Source organism: Acipenser ruthenus, chromosome 1 (genome assembly GCF_902713425.1).
Source record: "Acipenser ruthenus chromosome 1, fAciRut3.2 maternal haplotype, whole genome shotgun sequence".
Classification (NCBI taxonomy): domain Eukaryota; kingdom Metazoa; phylum Chordata; class Actinopteri; order Acipenseriformes; family Acipenseridae; genus Acipenser; species Acipenser ruthenus.
In genome coordinates this window covers 9,095,838-9,122,009 of record NC_081189.1, presented here as the reverse complement: position 1 = coordinate 9,122,009, position 26,172 = coordinate 9,095,838, and the positions used below count along the sequence as shown (strand labels likewise).

The following is a 26,172-nucleotide window of genomic DNA, read 5'->3' as shown; positions in this document are numbered from 1 at the left end:
CTCTGCATGTTGTATTAGAAATACATTTTCTGAAGTGGTGCTTTGGCTAAGAAGTACAGGCTGTTCAGGTGTTATGAAATTGCAATTTTAATTTATGTTCCTGTCCTGGTTAAATTGGGGTCTCGGGATGCGTTGTTTGTCATGGGGTGGAAACTGGTGTCTTCTGTGACCCAGTAATGTGTCAGCAGTGTGGAATACAAATAATCAAAGGTTTAGCCAATAAGTCATGAAGTCTCATTCGTGAGTATTGATTAATGAGTTAAACAGCTGGCAACAGGAGATCTGCCTGTGTTCTTGAAGCCTAATATGGTACTGTTGTAATTAGCTTCTCTGCAGGGACCATTGTAACACAGAATAGAGGTAACTGGTGGCAAAGAGCTGCAGTCACGTTGTTCCAAGCGCTCCCGTTACTGCTCACACAGAGGCTTGGTGGAAAAGAAGATTTCACTGCACACCTGCAGTCAGACAGTTTGCAGGCCTCTTGTGGCCGGCATTGATCGGATTTAATCAAAACCAGCACAGGAACAGATCGACTGTTTTGCTGCCTTCTGTGATTTAATACTGGGATGCTGTGTTCCTAAACTAGTACAAAAATGGTTTTGGAACAGCGACCTCAAGATGATTTTCTCCAAGAGAAAGTATTACAGAACCCATCAAGTCATTTATTGGGTTAGATTGCAAGGTTACGGTAGCGTTGAACATTTTCTACGCTATCAGGACTCCATGGGGTCCTCTGGGTGAAAAGCATTGCTGCCCAGAGGCACCTGAGGTTGTGATTTTAGTCTCTGATTTAATTGTGATTCACCCCAGGATCCACTAAAGGCCCCTACAATGTTTTAGAAAGCAATGTGTTTACTGTACAGGATTCAGGGATTGCCAGACAAGCCATTCTTTGTGAGCTGATTTTCCCCTTCAATATTGAATCTTTAATTCAATTTTGGAAAGAATAAAGGGTTTTTTTTTTGTTTTTTTTTTTTTGTTTTTTTTTTTACACTGTCTTCAAAGAACAATGGAAGAAGAAAATGTTTTTCTGTCTGTTATTTTACATTGTGTACCGTATACTGTCTACAAATAAACATTGCATGTATATTGAGCAATATTATACTTTATACAATCAAAATGATGCAAAGTAAGTGATAAATAGTGTTTGGCTTGCTTCACTGGATTGCGGCGCAAAGCAGCCATGGGTTTGTGACCCCTCGTACTACCCTTTAGAATCACAAGATTGGGGAATTTGGTGATGACGTGCAAGCTTAAAGGACTTTGATCAAATTGTCGATGTTACCAAACATTTCTTTAAATGCTGAACCGGGGGAATGTTTTGTTTGACTGCTGAATATGTAGTGCAGAAGAAAAATGGAAAAACCCAGCCATGTATCAATCAGTTTGCTGATTGCCCGTTTCATTGTAGGTGATACAATACAACAGCAATGATGATGTTCTTACAAGGATGTGCTTCTGCTGTCCTCTTGTTAGCATTGACACGCTTGAATAAACATCTGTTGTAGTTCACAGACTTTTATATGCTATTGTATGGGGCTTGATTATGTAACGGATACACACATATTATCCTATTGCGTTCTGTCACTTTGAAAGTCTGTCCGTGGCATTCATTTCTGTAGCTACTCAATTCAAAGTCTAGTGCATACATTCTGAGTATTTATTGAATATCCTTTGTTTTCCAAACAGTTATGATTGAAATCATGCTGCCCACTAAGTTCAAGTTGCTTAAACACAGAAATCAAAATTAATTATAAATGCCTGCACTGTGAACTTCAGAGAAGAAACACATCAGCTCATCAAGACTTGTCTGAACACCCTTTCCTTTTCAAAACAATACAGAACAGTGCTGTTGGGAGCTGATAAAGACAATGCTGCCATGCATTATCTGTAGCCATGCAAAGTGTGGCATAGTAATATACCAAAACAATGCAAATTAAATTAATGTAATACAGGGATCTCCAACCCTGGTCCTGGAGAGCTACTGTGGCTGCTGGTTTTCATTTCAACCAATCTCTGTTACTTAATTTAACCAATTATTGGCCTAATTAGTCAAGATTATTTATTTATTTATTTATTTATTTATTTATTTATTTATTTATTTATTTTTTTATTTTTTTATTTATACAGGAAATTAACCCATTGAGGCCAAGGCCTCATTTACAAGGGGGTCCTGTCATACACAGACACAATCATACATAAAACAACACAATTAATATTTGTGTGGTCCAGTCTTAGACAGTAACAACAAATAAACAAAGGAGCAGTAATACAGCGCCTTTTTTTTTTCTTTTCAATGTGGACTAAAAGAACAGCAGTGGCAAAGAGTTTTAAGCAAATCCCCAATACGCTCTTTATAACCAAAAAATGAGAGGTTATCAAATTCCATTCTTAAACCATGTGAAAAAGTGTTCCAGGTTTTTGGGAGTCGATAAGAAAAAGCCAGGTCTCCTGATCGTCTCCTGATCGTATCCTTGGGACTACCAAACTACCAGAATCATGAGATCGCAAACTTTAGCCAGTACTGACCGTTCTGACCAAAGTACTAAGATAATCAGGAACCATACCTTTTAATAACTTTAAAAACAAAGCAATACCAAGACAATTGGAAATATATATTATTATGTATAGAAATATCAATTGAAATATAACTATATATATATATATATATATATATATATATATATATATATATATATATATATATATATATATATATAGTGTATATATATAATTTCTCCCATCTTTTCCTTTTATGTTTTTGTCAAATGCAGGCTTAGCCAAAATTGTGCCTCCCTGAACATGTTGTTCATTACACAACATGAATAACACTAAATGCACCAAATTGCCAAGCAATACCGCTGATGGAGGGGGAGGGGGACACACACTGTAAACAAATAAATTGTCCCCTTGCTAAAATGTCAAAAAAACAACCTGTGTGCATTGCACTCCACCACAGAAGTAGCTCATGCCCTCCAAAGGGCACAGAGAAGACCTATGATGATGAACACAATGGCTGCCCACACGGAATGCATGATTCTATTGGAATTAACAAAACCAAACCAAACAAGAGTCGCAGCCAGTTTGCATGTCTGAAGAATAAATGAAAGCAGTGTTACTGAACTGGCTGTAGGGTTCACAACGCATCCTGAAACTCGGGGTGTTCCAATCCTGGCCCTGGGGACCCACTGTGAAGACTGGTTTTCATTCCAACTGAGCTCTCAATTACTTAACTAGACCCTTGATTGAACTGAAAATGTAATTAATTAGACCTTTTTAATTGTTTTCAGCTCTTAAACAGTTGCAGATTTCAAGTTAGCTATAACATTTTGTAAGTAACTTGAACTGTGCAACTGTTTAAGAGCTGAAAACAAATAAAAAGGAATGAAAACCAGCAGACACAGTGGGTCCCCAGGACCAGGATTGGGGAACCCTGCTGTAACTTACCGTTTTGGAAATATCTTTGCCAACATTGTGCAGTTTTTTTGATGCCCCCTCCTCGGTCGGTATGTGATAGTGTTCTGTGTGAAAATGTCTGCAAGGACGAGAGATGTTGTGATGCATCAAGACATTTTAGTGACAAGGACCCAAACATTACAATATGTTCAAAACTATAATGTGGGAATACAGACATCACAGCAAGTAACAATGGTAAGTACAGGCTCTCCCCTCGAAGTCTTCTGTGAACCGAAGCGCCCAGAAGGAGATGTCCTATTGCCTTGTTTACGTTTTTGTTGCTTTTGTATATTGATGAAGATAATATTTTTCTACACAGGCTTGTTAAGTTTTATGTACCATTGTATTTTTTTGTTGCTTTTTCTCAATGTTTCTTTATTTGCTGCCGTTTGGTTTCAGCTGAAGAAGCTGGTGTACGTGTACCTGGTTCGCTATGCAGAAGAGCAGCAAGATGTGGCTCTTCTCTCCATCAGCACATTCCAGCGTGCACTGAAGGTCAGTGTTAGTCAGTGTAAAGTATTCCTGCTTCTCTCCATCAGCACATTCCAGCGTGCACTGAAGGTCAGTGTTAGTCAGTGTAAAGTATTCCTGCTTCTCTCCATCAGCACATTCCAGCGTGCACTGAAGGTCAGTGTTAGTCAGTGTAAAGTATTCCTGCAGGTACATACAGGTATGACAAAAAGTCGTTTGCAGAGACGGGAGCAAGAACAGCTTTATTTGGACAAACAATACACATGACTAACCAAAATAAACAACAAAGAAAACAACAACTTTAAATATATATATGTATATATTTTTACATTTATATAGTACAGGACTACAAAAAACAATGTTTAAACGGAGATCTGCATCAATAACAGCCCTTATTTATAAAAAAAAAATGTATTTAGTGGAAATGGTCTTTAAGGTCAGAAGGTGTTTTGAAACAGGATAACGAAGCTTTTATTGTGTGTGTGTATCTCTATATATAATCTCCAACGTTTCAAAAATAGTTTGGAAGCATTTACGAATACTTCATAATTCAGAAAAAATGAAAAATATTTCCAAAATGCCAGTAGTGGCTTTTAGAAGGGGTGAAAATTTAGCTGACATTTTGGGCCACAGTAAATAAATAGATCATTGACACATTAAAGGACATTAAAACCTGTAAGAGCACATGTAAAGTATGCATATATATTTGTAAAGATAAAAGTGACATAGCAAACAGAGAAAATAAATATTTAGTCTTAAGAAACCCTTCATGCAAAACTAGCAACCTTGTTTGTGGTATTTTTTGCCAAAAATGTAACAATAAAATATGTAGGACAGGTACATCATTATATAAAATAATACAGAATCACCTATCAAACATAAGAAATAAAAAAGTAAATGAACCAATGGTTCGACACTTTAGAAAACATGAACATAAAAACATGAATGACGTACAATTTGTAGTTTTAGAAGATATAAAATTATATAATGATCATTACATCGTTACATCATGAACTATGTAGTAAATGACGCCACAAACACATTTAATAGATTTAAATAGAAATAAGTTGAGTGTAGTTACCATGGCAACAAAAGCCTAGAAGTACCTCCACTGTTTTTTCTTTTTTTTATTCAAACACACTTTCCTTTGACAAAGATGTGTTAAACATACAGCAATGTTGGGAAGTTGGCTCTTGTATGTTTATATTATAAAGGCATGCTTTGGTAGCAGATTTTGTGGTAATTCAGTGCATACTGAGCTGTTACTACAACACAACCACAAAACTTGTAGCAGACATCCTGACTGAGACATTGACGTTCCAATAGCTGCTGCTGTGGCACAGCCCCCTGTACAGAAAACCTATTTCAACCCCTGCTAGTTCTCAATCACGCTTCAATTTATCTTGCCGTCAGGCTTGGGGGGGAAAAAGCTACTTTCAGTCTGAAACAGACTGCTAGCACAGCACTTAATACAGCTAGATAGTCCGCTGTGCTATGAGCGAGTTTAGAAAACCATGTATCCCAGATTGGACTTTAAAGCTACAGCATTGAGATGCACAGTTTTTTTTTTTGTGTTTTGCTTTTGTTTTTCAACATAGTGTAGTCATAGTGCAAACTTAGAGAAGAATGTGGTATGCTGCCCGTAAAAACAACAAAGCGTGGAATGCTTCACATACAACACCTATACACTACTTGGGAAAGAAAACATGACTTCTGATACTGCCTTTAGGTTGATTTGAACCATAAAAAAACCATATAAGAATATGTTGATTTCAATTTACAGTTTAAACATCTTTAAAATGGCATTTCTTACGTCAAATAGGTATGATTGCAGTTCTCTGTTTTCCAGTGTATCTGATGTATTTTTCATTGTCACTGTATTTTAAAACAGCTATGATGAACATTTTAAATACATAACATTGTGTTCTGGCTTACCTGATGCCATTTTTTCTTCTATTTTCCATTTTTGTTTTGTTTGTTGTAGGATCCTAACCAGCTCATCCGTGCTAGTGCTCTGAGAGTTTTATCCAGTATCCGAGTGCCTATTATTGTTCCAATCATGATGCTGGCCATTAAAGAAGCAGCCACAGATTTGTCACCATATGTCAGAAAAACTGCAGCTCATGCAATTCAAAAACTGTACAGGTAAAGAAGCCTTGGCAATTACTTAAATGAATTAACACAACTTTAAATACTAGCAATCTGTATTTGAAGTCTTGAAATACAGCACTATCAAATGTATTTACCAAGATATTAACAGCGATATTAACAAGAAGCAGTCAGTACAAGGTCAGTAATGTTGATTTGTTTATCATTCCTGACTTTAATTTACGTATCCAGTATAATAAATAGTATTTATATGCATATCTGCGTATACACAAACATGAATCACAGTACAGTACTGTGGCACAGGAACAGGTTATAAAAAGCAGCTGGAATGTACAATAAACGTTAAGTTTTTAGTAATTTTATATATCATCAAAACTAAAACAATTAAATAATGCAAAACAAAACATTGAAATGAAGAAAAAAAAACCTCAAGAATAATGTACATAACTTAAGCATTTTATTTATTTTTCAGTCTTGACCCAGATCAGAAAGAACATTTAATTGAAGTAATTGAAAAACTACTAAAGGATAAAAGCACGGTAAGTAAAATATGAATCCATCTGAGTTTACAATGCAGGCCTCCTTTGTGTCTCTTTTATATTGCTGCTATGTAGTCATAGCAACCAAGCTGTTGTGAACACAGTACTCCCAATGCCTTGTTACCTCATCTTTTACATGAGGGGGTTATTGTGTTAACTAGTAAGCAGTCCCAGTTATTTTCAAATAAGCCCTTTGTACACCAGTTTGGTTTCTCTGATATACTTAATAATAGCAGTTGGGCACATGGGGGAGACAAATCCTTGCATTACAAGTACGTTTTATTTGTTACCTGCTTTGTAAAATATACTAGAAGAGTGCAGTTTTACAGCATTGTATTTGTAAGACGATACTTCAAGCACTCAAATTCATAGCTTTCTAAATAGCCATTATAAAGACAAAATTACCTTAATGGGGTACACATTAAGATTACATTTTTTTCTTTTTTTTTTTTTATACAGAGATGCCAAAAAATAAATGACAGTAGACTCTTGCTAATCTGAATTGACCTATAATCTGAATCTTTACAGCTGTCTCAAGAGTTTTACATTTTTTTTTTTAATTTAAATGATTAAGGCTGATTTTTGATTAAACTGAAATATAAAAAAACCCCATAAAACGTAGTTTTTAGTATGGTACAGGTTGATCAGTACTCTGAACACATCATTTGAACATACTTTGGGTCAAATTAGCGAGAGTCTATTGTATTTAAGAAATTAAGAATAGTAATGTATGCATAAAATGTTAAATACAGGTACAAAACCGCATTAATATCTCTCGACAAAGTACTAACAATGGAATCAATTCTTGTTTCCTAGCTCTTAGTAACCCTAGAAACATGATCACTGGTCCGCCTTTTCATGTGTTGCATATCTTTTGGCTCTTTGCCTGTGTTCCTTAAATATTTTAATTCAGGCTATGTTGATATTTAAAATGAAATTGTATAATGTTCAGAGCTGCGGTTGCTTCCTGATACCCAAATCACTTCCTGTTCTACATGCCAATACCATTTAAATGGTCACAGGAAGTGATCGTCTGTCTTGGGGAAGGGCGGGTTATTGTCAGATTATTTCAGAATAAAGGACAGTGACCTTTTTAAAATGAAATACTTGCAACAATATAATCAGGATGAGAGATTAATAGAGCATTGGGATAAGTACATGTATACTTGCCCTGCCTGGTTAATTTGTGGTGCAGAGAACATGTGTAGATATCTGTTGTGATTTGTAATTCATGCCTTTTATCCAGGGTGACTACAATAAGATGGTATCATTGTGGTAACCTCTGGAAGGGTTCCTTTTATCTCTGACAGGCTGAAAACAAGTCTGTGGTGTTGTTTTTGTAAACCTTGTTCATTTAACAAGAGCTGACAGGGAAAAGCCAAGCTAACTTGACAGCATGGAGAAGGTTTAATACGTTCCTTCCTCTATCTAATTTGGGCCTGGTGACAGAGTCATTTTCATTCTAGAATGGAACATTCTTAACAATTTAACACTGTGTAAAAATAAATAAATAAATAAATATTTGTATATATCTGTGAGGGAGGCTCCCTCTGTTGCTGTTTTTAAAGTAAGATTGAAAATTTAGTTTTGTGACAGAGCGTTCACAGTTCTGTAAATTACATTCACTTTTATCACTTGCTTTTTAATTAAAGCTTATGCCTTCATTACTTGTTTGTATTGTTTGTAAGTATTCATTTCTGTATTTCTTCTTAAATGTTTTTATTATTTTTTCTTGTTCAGCGTTTTGAGGCAATTTTTTGTGAAAGGCACTATATAAAAATAAAGATTGATATATATATATATATATATATATATATATATATATATATATATATATATATATATTTGTTATATTCTACAGTCTTAAATTGTTAAGAATTTCTCATTCTAGAGTGAGAATGAATGTGCTGAAGATCACATTAATTCTGCTACAGTAAACACATCAGTCAGCCTAAAACAATACTTGGTTGTAAAATTGGGTTGACTGTGTAATATCGTATGAACGATTTGGGGGCTTGAAAATGAAGTAAACAATTAATTGAAATGCATAGTGAAAGTACTGTACACCAGATTCATTGCATGTTTACGTTAGGTTTTAATGAAGAATGATTGCGTCTCGGCTTCAAATTTTATTTTCACAAGGTGACTAGTAATGAGCTAGCAGGTGCCATTTGGATTATTGCATGCAAAACAGTATTTACTGGGCAAATGGGTTTGTTTTTAATGCATAACTTCAGCTGACTATTTTTCAAGCCAGTAGCGGTCTAAATATATTTGATGAAATTCTGATATTTTATTTCTCAAACAAAGCAAAATCCCATACCAGTAATCGGCTGGTCTGAGAATAGCTGAATTAAAACAAAAAATGGCATTGATGTTTAAAACACCTTGTTAGTCGAATGCTTTGTGTTTATCTGTATTTAAATGGCAATTCATATTTGTGAAGATTAAGTGTTCAGAAGAAACCGGCTTCTTTCTATGGTGTTTGCCTGGTTGCTGGGCATCAAATCCCAGCTCTCCCTAGTAACGACCATAAAAAATAAAAAAACATGCATTTTGTTTATAATAACCCAAGGTTTATTGAATTTTTTTTATTCCATAAGCAAAGCACTTGTACTCGTTTGTGTTTCTTCTCATATCTTGTCTCCCTTTGTGTTTCTCTATGCACTGGACACTACATGGTGACTGACAAGAGGTGGCAACGTTGCTGTCTGAGTGTGGATCATGTTGTATTGATACTTTGGGAATTTTGGAAATAACCAACAAAACAACAAAGTTTAAGTGTATCAATGGCAGAGTCGTTGGTGGGGGGGGGGGGGATTCCAGGAAAAAGTAATACTAGAATAATTATCTTTTGTTAATGCACAGGCAACAAAAAGGATCAGCATGCATGGGGAAAAAAAAAAAATAAAGCAATAAAAAAAAGAGAAAAAACCTGATGAAATGCTTTCATTTTAATCGGTTTAGTGGAAAGCATTTTTTTTTTTTTTTAATGTGCATCCGGTTGTGTAAAATAAAAAACAAAGCAGCCCCACCCCCAAATATTTTTGGCCAAGCGCTGTAACAATGTAGACTTTCTTTGGATGTGCAGTAAACGCTTTTGTATAACTTGGTGTATTTCTATAGTAAAACACATGGGTTGACCGATGTTTGTGTTAGTTATTGATTTAGCGCTGTGGGGGGTGGGGGGTGGGGTGCAGATGTTTCTTGTGATAGATCTATTATCCAGCTATTACAAGATAAATGACTGATCTTTCCTATTTCCCATGTCTTTCGAAAATTGAAATAAGGAGAGGAATATCATTTGGGCTGCATGATTAGGGCAGGTGGGATGGCCATTAATTTAAAAGAAAGGAACGTTGGCAGCTTAGGCCAACTTGCACCACGTTATCAATCAAGCCTCAACAGTCTTCTTGTGATGACCCAGCACTCTCAGGTTTTTGCAGCGTTAATTAGAATTCATGACAAAATAGATGCAAGGAAACGTTTTGTGCCCTTCATAATTTTATAGGAAATTTATTGTTATTAGAGGAACCATTTGCTTAGTGTGATTTTTCCATTACCAGCTTGTCAACTAGCACAGATAATATGGAGAAAATATGAACTCCTTAGATTGGATGTCAGTTTTGTTGATGGTGCATGTAGTTTACCTTGGAGCACAGCTAATGGCTGAAGTTCATAGCAACAGCACAGCAAAGCTGTGGCAACCGCAGCAAGACAAATGATTTGTGCCGTATATTGCTTTAATATGAAAAAATACATACATGGGAAACCAGCATTTAAATATTATGAGCTCACTACAGGTTCTGTTGTGGTGATTTTATTCAGTAACCAAAGATAATTAGCACTGATTTGCTGTATTAACGATGATAATCAACACGTTTCCCCAAAATGTTTACTGACAGAAATAGACTAAATTTAGACTAATAGACTGTTTAATTCAGATTTTCATAACCTTGGAACACAGTGGGTCCTATTTTAGTTACAGCCATTGAATAGAAATAGGGGTCTAACTCAAATACAGATATATGGAACTGTATGTGTTTTTAAATTGATTTGATTGTAAATCACAGGTTCAATCTGTAAGAGGAAACTTAAAGAACTTCTGTTAATAGAACAGTTCTATTTGTTTAGCTCCTAAACATCTGCTTTTTCTTATGTATTTATGCCTGCTTATCTATCTGCTTGTGTGGCTTCAGCAGTCTTGTAATTCACAAATGAACACGAGTTAAGCCTGTGTAGTTTAAAAGTAGTAGTGACAGGTTTAGAGAAAATATAGAGAATGGGCTGTCAGTCAGTGTGTATTTGTTGTCACATTCATGTTAGTTCCCACCAATTTCTTTCCCTGATTGTTCACATTGTACAGATTTCAGATATCATTGCATTTTAATTTAAAATCATAAAACAGTAAATGAACTACTGTAGCGACTGCAAACTTTATTTCACTGTGCTGTGCTTTTGCATAATGGATTCTGGTCATAGTGGCAGCGTAAGATCAGAAGAGATTTGGAATTTGAGTTAACTTCTCACTTTGTAGAATAAAAAAAAAAAAAACACTGAAGTAAAGTACCAACCCAAAAACAATAGGATTTGTTTTTCTGATGCAAGCTTGGTTTAAAATACTGAATGTTTGAAAGTTGAAGGAGACAAAGTTACAAAACTTCAGTTTCTTTATCAATAATAATAATAATACTAATTGCTTGTTGTGCAGTTCTTGTTTGTCAAATTTGCTGCATTCAGAATTGCGAGTGTTCTTGCTGGGCTCAGCAGGTATCGGAACAGGAACAGGACTTGAGTCAATACATGCAAGTTCACGTTTATGCAGATAAGTAATACATACAATTCCCATAGGGCCAGAAGCAAGTCTATTATAATAAGAAAACTATATTCCAGGCTCCTTTCTTCCAAGCGTAATGTTGGTTGCATATTAATAAACCTAATGTCAGACAGGAGCCAGAAAATAACTGAAAATGCAAACTTCAGCGCATCTGATCATTTTCAGAAATTGTCATTTTTTTTACAGTGTTTTGCTTTAATTGCCTCTTGTCGCTGGAGGCTAAAAAAAAAACAAAACAAAAAAACAGATATACAGAAGCATTAAAATGGAGCATGTGTTTAAAATAATTTATAAGTAAAGTGTTCAATATCAAAGCATGCTTATTATAATCACAAAGGCATATCTATATGGAAAATAGTCAGAGGCTTGTCTTGAATTTCAGCTGAGAGGCTGATAGATATACTATAGAATTAAAATGAAAAATATTAGATCAGAGGGCATTGAAAGCCAATGTAATTGATATTTGCTACCCCCCATATTACTTTTTAAATCATGTGATAATCTTGCAGAGAAAAGAAAGTTTGTTTGCTTGAACAGCTTCCAAAAGCATTACCTGATTGGAAATATATAACAAACAAGTAGTCTTTTAAACAAAATTCCAGAATGTTGATGATGATGATGATGATGATGATGATGATGATGATGTCGCCAGACATTTTAACAGAAATGACCACACTATAGAAGACATCACAGTTTGTGGGATGGTTCAATACTATGGAACTAATGCTGTCAGGAAACAAAAGGAATGTGAACTTATTTTCAAACTAGGCACTTTGGAGCCATTTGGAATGAACATTCTATTCTGAGGTCGTCATCATCATCATCATCAACATTCTGGAATTTTGTTTAAAAGACTACTTGTTTGTTTTTTATCAACTTCTTAAAGCGCTGTTTTTTTGTATTCAGCCGATGAAGGACTTGTAGTCCGAAACGTCCTGATAATTGATTTGTAATCAATTATTCTACCTTTTTAAGTACCTGAAATATCCTTTTCTTTTTTTGTTTTTTTGTTTTTTCTTATTGATCATTTTCGTACACAGCAGTTTTCCTTTTTCTCAAACTTTATATATATATATATATATATATATATATATATATTCACTGTAGGTCACTGTAGTTTCACTATAAAACCTTCCACGTCATTAAAAAACAAAACAAGACTGCAGTAGTCTCCGCGTATAGAGAACACTTTGGCTAAGAGTGTGGTGAAACTGATTTTTTCCCATTGTAAATGCTCCAGCTAAAGAAACAGGAACTTCGCTTAAAAGAACACCTTTTTGGCACGATAGCAATTAGTTCACAACTGATACAGTACTGTTTTGTAACCTGATAACTCATCATCATCAGACTTAAATTTAAAATAGTTTATTTAATCTTTTCAAAACTGACTTGTCATTGTGGGACACAAGTTGCCAATCAATTTGGTGTTTTCCGTTCTGATGAGTTGCTTCACCATTCTGTTAAATTTTGCGCGTGTCTTGAATATTGCTCTCCTGTACATGTATTCGTAATTAATTAATTCATCTAGAGCTGCTGTAGGGGTGCTGTGATAATTTAGTTTGACAGTTAGTTTATTAATGTTAGTTTGTCTGTTACTTTATTATCATAGTTTATTAACATACATCAGCCTATTGCTTTTCTCTTACGCATTCTGTTCATTTCATATGTTGATGCATGTGCGTTATGACAAGTAATAAAAATGTATTTATTTATTGATTCATATTGTGTCTGGTGGTCAACTCCATCTTAGAGAACACTTCGCTTGCTTGCTGAGAGGTGTTCTCTTAGCCGAAGACTACTGTACTTAATTAAATAAACTTTTTTTTTTCTTTGCAAAAATGTGTATAGTTATTTTACAAAGTTGTTTAACAGCTAAGAATAACTGAAAAATGGTCTTGGCTTCATCAGTTGACAAAATCCAGTGTGGGTTAGCAACTGACTTCCCATTTAAAATAGCAAAGCACTTGAAAGATACTCTGGTTAAAGAATTAATCTGAAGACTTCTAAATCCTCCCACTCCCCCAGAAAACAACCAAAATAAAAACTACTGGTGAATGAGGACTGGAGATAATAAAACGAAAAAAATTGTAGGTATGTAAAGCTATTGAAAGCTTTCAAAATGCTCAGTTTAAAGTAGAGCTGAGGTCAAACTCAAGTCAAATGACAGTTAACAAGAGGACCTGGAGTGCTCCCAGACACTTTCTATCCAAGTAAAGTGTTTCCTTCCCTTGCTTCACACCACTGCTTGCCAAGACAAAGTAAGAAAACAAACATGTGAACTTCTGGGGCAGACCTTGAAATGGCACTTACAACAGTAATTAGAAGTGCAGTGTGTGTTCCCAAACTTCGTAATTTCTTTTTTTTAATGCAATGTGTACTGGAATTTCATGAATGAGGAAGTGAACCGCTCCACTGAAACTATTTGGGAGTTTATCTGAAAATACACGTATTGTAGATACAGTATAGTGCAGAGAATTAACAGATTAAAGGGGTGGTTATAAAACTGGAGGGGATCATTGCTAAGAATGGTTACTTGAAACTTGAAACTTGGATTCATTTATTTTACCAAGAGAACCCTGTATGTATCAATGTTATACATGCAAAAAAAAACAAAAAAAACGTAAAAGATTTAGTTCCTGTTCCCAAACACAATGGCAACTACTGACCACAACATATAAACTGAGTAACAGCATACCGTCCCATCAACTTAGTGTTGCATACACGCTAGGCATTGCCTGGGGTTGGAACTGTAGTCCTAGTTTCATCAACTCTTAGTGTTGTGCCCACACTAGGCATTGCCTGGGGTTGGAACTGTAGTCCTAGTTTCATCAACTCTTAGTGCTGCGCTCACACTAGGCATTGCCTGGGGTTGGAACTGTAGTCCTAGTTTCATCAGCTCTTAGTGTTGCGCTCACACTAGGCATTGCCTGGGGTTGGAACTGTAGTCCTAGTTTCATCAACTCTTAGTGTTGTGCCCACACTAGGCATTGCCTGGGGTTGGAACTGTAGTCCTAGTTTCATCAACTCTTAGTGTTGTGCTCACACTAGGCATTGCCTGGGGTTGGCACTGTAGTCCCTGTTCCCAATTGATTCGGCTATCATACCTTTTTGTTTCACTTTGTTTTTTTGGTTTTTTTCTTTTGCCACACAGCTGGTTGCTGGGAGCGTTGTAATGGCATTTGAGGAAGTGTGTCCGGATCGGATAGATCTGATTCACAAGAATTACCGGAAACTCTGCAACCTGCTGGTGGACGTGGAGGAGTGGGGACAAGTACTTATCATCAACATGCTCACCAGATACGCACGCACGCAGTTCCTGAACCCCTGGAAGCAGGTGAGTGCTGCTGCGATACTTCAACCATTCACTTGAGCTCTCTTATCCCAGATTCACTTTAGGAATTATTTTTGTTTGGTTTATTTATTTATTTATTTATTTATTTATTTATTTATTTTTTAATTAATACGCTCTCTCTGTCTCCCTAAAGCCAGCCATGAAGCTTCACAGGTAAGGACAGCACAGAAATAGATGAGAACAAATGAGACAGAGCAGTGAACTTGTAACAGTAGTTATCCCCAAACTATATATATTTTAAATGTCTATCTATCTAGCTATCTATCTATCTAGCTATCTATTCACTAATTTGGCTAATTCACGATTGGTCCATGTTGACAGTTAATTGTACAAGTCCTATATTTTACTGTATAAAGTCTGTACTGTATTGCCCTTCACACAAATAAAAAATATGGACTGGAGAGGAGGGCTATAGTTGGAAATTATTGACCTGAGGGAAGACTATTGTTACCGACGGGGCTATAATGCCCGAAGCCGCAGGCACCCTGGAGGTAACAATAGTCTTCCCGAGGGGCATTTAATTTTCCACTATGAGCTGAGTCCGTCAAAATAATGAGAGGCAAAGTTGGATAGTAAATATGACTTTATATACTATAAAGCCATAAATATTTGCAAGCCTTTTATGCGTTTTTTTGCATATGAAAAAAAAAATGTAAATGTTTTTGCCATGAATATCTTAGTGCTGTGCATATAATGAAGTAATATACTACTACCAGTGCAACAGGTTGCCAACATTTCTGGAGCAAAATAGGTTTTATGGGTGTGGAATATTTATGGCTTTACAGTATTTTGTTTAAATATAGCTGATACAGCATAAGTAAATAACTAAACAACATAGATAAATAATAGAAAATGTTTTTGAAGTTCATACCGCAAGTTTTTTTCTTTCCTTTGTAGTATGTTTTTTGTAATTAATTTTCTGTTAAGTCACAGCAGTTCAGCAGTTCATCATTCAGCCATTTTATCTTGTTGGAATGGAGGTGTTCCTTTGAAAAGGGGTGGGGGCTGACAGTGATGTGAACCAATCACATGGAGACTATTGCCCGCTGGTGTAAGGATGTCAGAGCAATAGTTCAATCTATTTTTCCTCCTATGCAATGGTGCCGGGGGTGCGGGGTTAAGGCTAATGCGTGGGTAGAGACCTGTGTGCAGACCTTGAAAGGTATTGTGATACTTGGAGACGTATATATATGTTTTGGTGACCGGTAAATGGCTTCGCCATCCAGTTTTATTAGCTAGAACTGGTTAGTCTTTAGCTAAGCACTCCTTGGAGGAGTTAGGGTTTTGGTTTGTTTTTTGTTTTGTTCAATAAATAAATACACAGGCATCGTCCTGTTTTCATTTCACGTGTTGTGAGAGTGCTGCATTTTACACAAGATAGTGTTAAAGGTCCTGAAGCGTCGCAAAGACAACCCCCCTCCCTTTACCTCTATACAGTTGTAGTCAAAAGTTTACATACCCCAATGGAAATGTATAGTTTCTAGAAATTTCTCGAAAACAAAGAATTTTAGGAAAAATCTTTTGTAGCAAAAGTTTTGCTTTTGTGAAATAGATGTCTACAATTATTTGTTTTAACCAATTTGTTGGCAAAACTCCAAAAATGCTAATTAAAAAGTATTCATACCCCTTGATGCTATGATAGTATTGTCTGCAAGGTGCTAATTTTATTAATTAATTTTAATATATTAATGCAAAACCTAATTCTAGAAAAGTCTAGAAAATGCTGGATTGTAGGTGAACATTCTTAGAGAGTATAAAAGGGTTAGGCATAGGGTGATTGCTGTCATTAACAATAAGTCAATATGGGAAAAGTAAGGAGCTATCTGAAGACCTTAGGCAGAAAATTATTTATTGTCATAAAGATAGAGAAGGATAAGAAGATTTCCAAGCATTTGAGTATCCCAATTTCAACTATTGTTTCTATTATCAAGAAGTACAAAACTCATGGTACTGTCACAACACTCCCTCGGTCTGGAAGAAGGGAGGTTCTTTTATCAAGAACAAGTAGAAGAATTGTCAGGAAAATTAATAACAATCTGAGATTGACTGCCAAAGATATTCAAAGTGAATTGGCTGCAAGTGGGACTGGGGTTTCCATTTCAACCATAGGTTGAGTATTGCATGGTGAATGTCTCAATGGACGCAGGCCAAGGAACAAGCCACTCTTAGGAGAACATCACAAGGACAGCAAAACGGCATTTGAATGATGGATATGAGTCCTGGTTAAAGGTTTTGTGGAGTGATGAAACACAAATCGAGCTATTTGGTCACGCTGGTAGTCGTTACGTTTGGAGAAAGTCCTTCTATGGGGCTGTTTTTCCTCTAATGGCACAGGAAATTTAGTCCACACACATGGTAAATGGATTCCATAACATACCAAAAGATATTGGCCAATTATCTGAAACCCTCCGCTACAAAACTTGGTTTAAAGCGCAACTGAACGTTCCAACATGACAACGATCCAAAGCACACATCAAAATCTTTTTCAGAATGGTTAAAGAAGAATAAAATCAAGGTTCTGGAATGGTCTACTCAAAGTCCCAATCTAAATCCAATTGAGCATCTTTGAAGAAGGCTATGCACAAGAGTAGTCGGAATTTGAATGAACTGGAACAATTTTGTGTGGAATAATGGTCAAAAATCACTAAAGAATCATGCCAAAAGCTCATTGACAAATATCCTAACCGTTTAAAAGAGGATATTATTGCTAAAGGTGCCTCAATTTCATTTTCCTTGTCAGGGTATGAATACTTTTGAATTAGCATTTTTGGAGTTTTGCAAAAAAATATTGCTGAAATAAATAACTGTAGACATCTATTTATTGTAACTTTTTTCCTCATCCACAAAAGCAAAACTTGTTCCTATAATTTTTTTTCGAGAAATTTCTAGAAATTATAAATTTCCATTGGGGTATGTAAACATTTGACTACAACTATGTACGTATATGTAAATAAATAAATAAGGAGTTTGAAAACAGTCTAGATTAGGATTAACTAACCAAATAATCATTTTATCCTGGTCGTCGCCGTGATACACAGCATTTTAATGAATGGGTTATATGAATTATGAAAATTAATGACAGCTAATTTTATAGAACATAAATTATGAGACGCGAAAAGGTAAACAATTTTATTAAAAAAAAAATAATAATAAAATAATAAAACGGGTATGATTTTTGTATTTGAAAGTAAGAAATAGTTTTGTGTAGAATGATTTTGTGTCTTCATTTGGTTTAGTTTTTCAATTCAGTAAGTGGACATAAGCGGAAGTTCTATTGTCAAGTCACGAGCAGTCATTTAATATATACAGGACAAGCATTGCAAAGTGCAAATGAAATGTGTAGAACATGCATAGTTGTATACATCTTTTGAAAGTTCTGCTTGATACAGTTCATCCGTGAATTAGCCATATCATTGTCTGGCACTTTGCATCGCAAAATCTAATTTATTGGCACTATAAATAGAATATACATTTGTCAGTGTGACATATTTAAAACACTGCATATAAAAAAAAAATAAAAAGTTTCTGAAGTGCTACAGTATGGGATGCAAATACAGTGTGCTTACTTTAGCAGAAGAAACCACTCCTAATTTATGCTTGCCTGATAGCCCATGTTTTTACTGTTCGCTTAATGCAACATCAAGCTATATAATGTGTCACTTGGCAGAATGGATTTCTCATTTATTTGTATAAAATATGAATGGTTTATGGAGCACTATTTAGCCTCTAAGGATATAAATCTACGATTTGAGGAACAATTAAATGGAGAGCTACCAGAAAGCAGTCGCATCATTTGCAGTATATTTCCCGTAATTTTTCTAAACTGACATTTTATGATAAATAGTGGATGCCGAGTCAAAGCTGATTACACAGTGCACTAGGAATTCATAGCGCTGTCAGAGAGAAGACCGATTGACTTTAAATTTACATATTAATGAGAAGATTTGTTGAGAGGGTGCTTGAGTAGAAGAAAATAACAGCATATTTATAGGGCACGGCATTTATAAATAAAGCTGATGCAGGAAAAATGGAAATTAAACCTTTTAGGTTAATAAATGCAAGGGCTTGGGAAAAATGCATATTTGCATTTTCATTTTTAAATTAATTTGACTGTTTGTTGTTTTTAAAACAATCGCCAATATAAATGACCAAATCATTCCCCCCTTTCCAAACTGCAGATGGGATGTGGGTTTGTTGTTGGTAGTGAGGAATTCAAGATTTAAATAAAAATCCTTCTGCCAACTGCTTGTTTATATTGGTGCCTGGAGAAAGGTTGGTAAAATTGAACCTAATCATCTTCCAGTTATTACCTTGCTTGACGGATTTATTTCCACTGTGTTCAGGCACAGTAGACTTTAGCTCTATGAGTTCATGATCTGCAGTCTTCTACCACTGGACTCTAGGGTCAACATGCTGTGTTACGCTTTCTGTTTAAAGTTTCAAGTTGTGTTGATTTTTGGGCAGCTGCATTTAATATCTTCTATGTATATTGTTTTAGTTTTTCTACCGGTGGCTGTTTTTCATGTATGAGTAAAAATTGGAATCGGTCTCCATCAGGTGCCACATGGTTTCATCTGTAAAGCAGATAAGAAGGAAGGCCAGCATACGGGCAAGAAAACGAAATACAGATGGGTTAGATGCAAAACACCTGTCAAAGATGAAGACTGCAGTCATGCCAACCTCTGTAAAGCTAGAGCTACCTACATTATAATGGTCACAGAGTAATCCCGGCATTGTTTTTATTTTTCTGTGTTGCACAAAAAAAATATATATATTTTTTTAAAGCCCATATAGAGAGCAGAATGATGCATGCTGTAAATAAATACTGTTTCATTGGGAACAGATGTAAAGAATGAATGTGATTATTCCCCATGGCAAGCCATCAACATTCTTAGCAACTTGAACTAATTTGCCGTTTTTGCAAATATAGCAATGGGCTTATTTCTGAAATTTGGGTGGGCGTTATGCTTTATTAGAAATTATATTTTAAAGTGTAATTAACACGTCCAACAGCTGGTGGCATTTCATGACATTATACATTTCAAGTACTTGTGGATTAAGTAAATAGGTCTCAGTATGTGCAGCCTGTTTTATATGGATACATTGGATGTTTAACAGCAATAGTACAGTGCTGTATATAAAAATGAAAAAAAATGAAAAAAAAGCTTTTGTAGTAGCTTTTGTACACAAAAAAGACCCTGAACAAAGTGCAGTCATAGAAAATGTGTTTGTGGTAGCATGCAAGGGGTAGGCCAGGATAAATGATGATTGCATGGGCAATTTGTTTACTCGAGGAGTTCATTGTTTTATGGGTTAATGTGGATGATTCACATCTTGTCTCTAATAGAAGGTTATTTATGTTAGTGGGTTTTGTAAAGTGCAGTATGTTCCTGAGTGCTGTTTGATGGCTTGCTGTCATCTCAATGGGTGGCTAATGCACTAAGTGGTGCTGCAGAATTCTGTGACCATAAAAAAGAAAGTTGTTAGGAAATACATTTTGTATGAAGTTTTAAAAGAAGTGATATGAAAGAAAAGGGGTTCTAATGGCTTAAAAACCAATCATAGCGAGGCGACTGAATATTTTTTAGGCTAGATATCCTCTTTTCACATTTGCAGTCATTTAAATTGATAGGTGTCTTATTAAGGTGTTTTTTTTTGTTTGTTTTTTTTATTATTAAATAGGAGAAGTTTTACTTACATGTTTCTGTAATATTTTTTCCCCAGGAAATTGTTTGATTTACGTTTTACTAGAAATACATTGTGATGTATGTTTGTCACTGTGAAATGCTGTTTTGTGTTGTTGGGAAGACAATAATCAGGTTCACACATTAAGCTAACTATTAGTTTTCCTTTGGTTTAACACTTCTAGATAAAATCAGAATACAAGTTTTATACATATAAAATCTAGGATGCAGTGTGTTTTTGCACTACACCAAGCCTCTGGGAAGGCTTTCGTTTTTTTGTTCAACGGATCCTAAATGTATAATATAATACAATAAATGTGCATTTGTTCTAGGATGAAATATTGGAAGAGAACAGCGAACAAGCCTTCTACGGTTCAGATGATGAGAGGAAAAACAAAAGTGTGCCTGCATCTCAGCCCTATGTGATGGACCCAGACCACCGATTACTTCTGAGAAACACCAAGCCTTTGTTGCAGAGCAGAAACACAGCTGTAAGTTTGAAATATTTTACATTACCTTCACAGAACATTTTTGAATGTTTTTTAAAATCAGGGTATATTGAAGTTGTTTCTGTGCTTGTCTCTCCATCCGTATATAATAATTGTGACGGAACGTGGTCTGGACATACTTTCGCACATGCCATTGAGTGTCTTGGGTACACATCATCTGCATCGTGGGTGGGGACGAATGTCTCTGACATGCTTGCTTAAAATATGTGAAGATATGCACAGTGGTATAGAAAGCTTTTAAATCCATTTTGAAGGAGAAATACATTATAAAACTACAGAGAAACTACTCTGAAGAAGAGTTTAACCTTTTCTACCTGCAGCTAAATAGTTTCTTGCTGGTTTTATAAAACATGTAGTTACCATTTGCACTTGTTTTAAAATAGGGTCATTTAATGTTTAAAAAACATGAATTCCTAACCTGATATATTATTCTGGTCTATTATCCGTTATGACAGTCTATTCTGAATTTGTACACACAATGAAGAATCATTATAATTTGTTTAAGAAAATAGCATTTACTTTATGGATTACCACATAGACAAACAAGAGCCTGGAGGTGAAGCAGCATGGTTGGGTTTCAAGGACAGCACTATTTAATAAGCAAAAGATAAAATATGTATTTTATAGCCATAAACTTAATTTAAAAGAGCAGTGTGTGAATGATAAACTTGGCTCCTGTCTTTGCTGTTCTAAGAAAATGAATATAATTTTATTTTATAAATACTCCATAAGTATATTGGTTTTAAAAGCCCTGTTCTTACTTTTTAATTTGCTTTTACTCTCCTGCTTGCATTGTGCCCATACCTTCTGTGCACAGCACAGACTGAAATGAGTTAAATCAAACATAAGTGGAAGGGCTGACATTTTTGCATTTAGTTTTTACTTTATTAACACTTAAATTGATATGTCCTTCTATTTCAGTTTAATTTTAATGTAAACGTTCTTACTTTACTGGGTGTTTTGGTGTAGGCTATTGCTACAATTGCATATCGAATGGGACTTTTATATGCGTGTCTTTTTTCTTCTGCAGGTTGTGATGGCTGTTGCTCAGCTTTACTGGCATTTAGCTCCCAAGTCTGAAGTGAGCCTCGTCACCAAGTCATTAGTGCGATTACTTCGAAGCCACAGGTACCAAACCTGCACTGCAGTGTAAATCACTCAATCACAGTTCTCCAGCTTTGTTTTGAGTAAGGGCAATTACCAGTGCAAAGGCCAAACAAACAATGCCCGTCTGCAGAGCTAGCAGGTCTGTGGATGTTTGCAAATAAAATTCAGTCCTGTTTGATGTTAATATTTCGTTTTTTGGCAGGTGACTGATTTTTGTAATTGGAAATATGGATTTTAAAAGCTGTGCAAATAATATAAAAACAGTTACATTCATGCATATAGGAAAGTCCAAGATGCTAACCGTAACTAAGAGAGCCTGTGAAAGTTGGCAACTTCTTTATAAGGATCAAGGCAACATCAAGCAGTTACAATAGGACTTGCTATTTAAACTTGCATTTAAAATGCATATTGTACAATGCATTAACGTGTATGACCAAATGTGTCCTACTGTTTGTCCAAGTGCATCCTAACTACCAGTAGGAGTAGTGGTTATGGCTCTGGACTCTTGACCGGAGGGTCGTGGGTTCAATCCCAGGTGGGGGACACTGCTGTTGTACCCTTGAGCAATGTACTTTACCTAGATTGCTCCAGTAAAAACCCAACTGTATAAATGGGTAATTGTATGTAAAAATAATGTGATATCTGTATAATGTATAACGTGAAATAATGTGATATCAATAACAATTGTTATCAATAACAATTGTAAGTCACACTGGATAAGGGCGTCTGCTAAGAAATAAATAATAATAATAATAATAATAATAATAATAATAATAATAATAATAATAATAATGAGCTAGATTTAAAATGTTTGTGCATGCATATTTTCAAACTATAATACATGCATTTGTGTTGTGTTTTCTACAGAGAGGTGCAGTTTATTGTGCTGCAGAACATTGCAACAATGTCTATTCAGAGAAAGGTAAGTCAATTTTGGAAGCTGACAAAATGAAGGCATTAGCTGAAGTAGGCTACTGTCCTGTAAGTTTACATTTGTGTGTGTTTTCTTTTTAATGTATTTTTTTCTTCCCCTCCCCCCCAGGGCATGTTTGAGCCATATCTGAAAAGTTTCTATGTGAGATCAACTGATCCAACACACATCAAGACACTAAAGGTAGTTGTTCTGGTGATACTACTACAGCAGAGTCATTAACCTTGACAGCAAGACATTACAATCAGTCTGCATATGTGAATATTGAGGTATTGACCAAATGGAAATCAATATTAGGATCTTGGAAGTTTGGATTGGACTACAGTATCAGTTAAACATGCAAATAATTACATATATAAATACTATTCAATCAGATGTGTTTTGTTCTTAATATCAAGGGATATTTAAAAATATTTGTGACAACATTGTTTTCTATAGAGATTTTTGGCAGTCCTTCCCAATTAGCTTAATCTTGTGACCGAAACATGGATGTTAAATGGATTGTATTATCTGTTGCTGATCATGCTTGTTCTTCACAGCTGGAGATACTGACTAACCTGGCCAATGGAGCCAATATCTCTACAGTCCTCCGGGAGTTCCAGGTACGTAAGGGTTTTCAATGAAGTAGAATCCCTCTCCGACGTGTTTTCACGTTTCTACTGACAGAAATATACTGAAGTGACTTGCATACACGATTTGATTTTCATAACCTTGGTACACAAAGGGTCACATTTCAATGATTCTAAACAGTGTGATATTTAGACCCGCCACTGTTTAGATCAATGAAATAGAACCCCAGGGGTCTTCATCGACTCCTGCTTTGACTTCATCACTGAAAGAGAAAACATGTACTGGGGTTTGCTTGCTTCCATCTACAGCTATGAGCAAAAGTTTAGCATCATTTTGAATTTAAGGATTGAGACAATAAAAAAAAGAAAACACTATAAGCATAATTAGTATTTTATTTATCATCATGTAATCAAATAAACTACAAAGTGATATTGCAAGTGTCTACTGGAAGCCATAGCAGTAGTATAGTATTTCATGTTAGATTTCCTAATGTCACATTTTTTTTAAATTTGTCAGTCCGCCCCCTGCGTCCCCCCCAAGACTACAAAGCGGTGTGTAATTCAATATGTTAGCATAACATTATTCAGCAGGTTTCATTCAACTTTATGAAGCAGAATGAGTTAATTCTATAGGGTGATGCAAAACATTTAGCCAGAGCTGATATCAATGCACTTCTTTTAATTGGCAATCTACTTTTACCCCCCCCACCCCCGATATCTTGTAAAAGGTGAAAATAGAGCTAACACAGATGATGAAAGGTCTGCAGAAGGCTATTCCCATTGCCCTGGTACAAGACAACAGTGGAGTTGGCTGTTAGGCTACAGAACAGAACTAGTTGGCAATTGAACCATCTGCAGTGGGTTATTTTTGGAAAGCATTGGAAAGGAGCCACTGTTGCTAGACAGTAAACAAGAATGCTAACTCCTTTATCACAATGACCTTGAAATACAGAAAGTACATGGCTGGATCACACTTTATTTATTTTTTTAATTTTGGCAGTACTGTTTTGTTACTCTTGATTTGTGTTGAGAATATAAAATATATATTTCTTACCTCTTATGATGAGCTCCACACACAGAGTGAACTCCCAGTTTCTTGGGTCAGGAGAAAAGATCCTTCATATAATAATTTTTGGCACCAGTTTTTGTCCCTACTCTATAAAGCGCCCCGCCCCCCCCAACCCCTTCCTGGAGTATTGGCCACATTTCCAAATTTCTGCGTATGCTTGGGTAAGGACTCTGTGTATAGTATTGCCGTTTTACATACTTACATTCTTTTTTGTTTTGTTTGTAAAAAAAAAAAAAAAAAAAAAGAAATTATTATTGATTATTATCATTAGTAGGGATTATATAGTATATCTCTGTTTTCATCTAGCAATTGCTAGTTTTTCTCTCAGGAGCGATCAGTCTTTCTCACACACATGCCTTCTGTGTGTTCACTGTGTGGTTCTCCTCTCTCACCATCTTGTGCTAGAGAGGTTTGTCTAATGTATGTTGAAAAGTCTTGCACTTCATCTTCTGCTAAAACATCAACTAAGTAGTTCCACAGAGTGCCGGAACTCCTCCTTGTCTCCCCCTAGGAAGAGAACGAGTAAATCTACTCATTCCCGCGGCAGCAGGGAGAAAGATGCACCGGCCAAAACAGCGGCAGCCATTGCCGAGATTCCAACTGAGGCGACCCAGCCTACGACGTCACAGGAATTAATACCGAGATTCCAAACGAGGCGACCCAGCCTACGACTTCACAGGAATTAATACAGAGATTCCAAACGAGGCTGCCCAGCCTACGACTTCACAGGAATTAATACAGAGATTCCAAACGAGGCTGCCCAGCCAACGACTTCACAGGAATTAATACAGAGATTCCAAACGAGGCGACCCAGCCTACGACTTCACAGGAATTAATACCGAGATTCCAACCGAGGCGACCCAGCCTACGACTACACAGGAATTAATACAGAGATTCCAACCGAGGCTGCCCAGCCTACGACTTCACAGGAATTAATATGGAGATTCCAAACCAAACGAGGCTGCCCAGCCTACGACTTCACAGGAATTAATAACGAGATTCCAACCGAGGCGACCCAGCCTACGACTTCACAGGAATTAATACAGAGATTTCAAACGAGGCGACCCAGCCTACGACTACACAGGAATTTAATACAGAGATTCCAAACGAGGCGACCCAGCCTACGACTTCACAGGAATTAATACGGAGATTCCAAACCAAACAAGGCTGCCCAGCCTACGACTACACAGGAATTAATACAGAGATTCCAAACGAGGCGACCCAGCCTACGACTTCACAGGAATTAATACAGAGATTCCAAACGAGGCTGCCCAGCCTACGACTTCACAGGAATTAATACAGAGATTCCAAACGAGGCTGCCCAGCCTACGACTTCACAGGAATTAATACAGAGATTCCAAACGAGGCGACCCAGCCTACGACTTCACAGGAATTAATACAGAGATTCCAAACGAGGCTGCCCAGCCTACGACTTCACAGGAATCAATACAGAGATTCCAAACGAGGCGACCCAGCCTACGACTACAAAATAATTAATAACGAGATTCCAACCGAGGCGACCCAGCCTACGACTTCACA

General features: G+C 36.0%; 1 protein-coding gene across 3 annotated transcripts in view; it reads left to right on the top strand.

Moving 5' to 3' along the window:
* Positions 1 to 26,172, top strand: part of LOC117404058 (AP-3 complex subunit beta-1-like) — a 106,202-nt gene that overhangs the window by 8,782 nt on the left and 71,248 nt on the right. For 2 of the 3 annotated variants that reach the window (XM_058994403.1, XM_058994345.1), the window contains exons 4-12: positions 3,856 to 3,951; positions 5,912 to 6,072; positions 6,509 to 6,575; positions 14,564 to 14,746; positions 20,781 to 20,939; positions 21,988 to 22,085; positions 22,932 to 22,986; positions 23,107 to 23,178; positions 23,535 to 23,597. In XM_058994403.1, the coding sequence (XP_058850386.1) occupies positions 3,856 to 3,951; positions 5,912 to 6,072; positions 6,509 to 6,575; positions 14,564 to 14,746; positions 20,781 to 20,939; positions 21,988 to 22,085; positions 22,932 to 22,986; positions 23,107 to 23,178; positions 23,535 to 23,597 (954 nt within the window). Of the gene's footprint in view, positions 1 to 3,855; positions 3,952 to 4,053; positions 4,084 to 5,911; positions 6,073 to 6,508; positions 6,576 to 14,563; positions 14,747 to 20,780; positions 20,940 to 21,987; positions 22,086 to 22,931; positions 22,987 to 23,106; positions 23,179 to 23,534; positions 23,598 to 26,172 lie in introns of those variants that run through there. The other variant, XM_058994469.1, reaches the window with a different exon arrangement.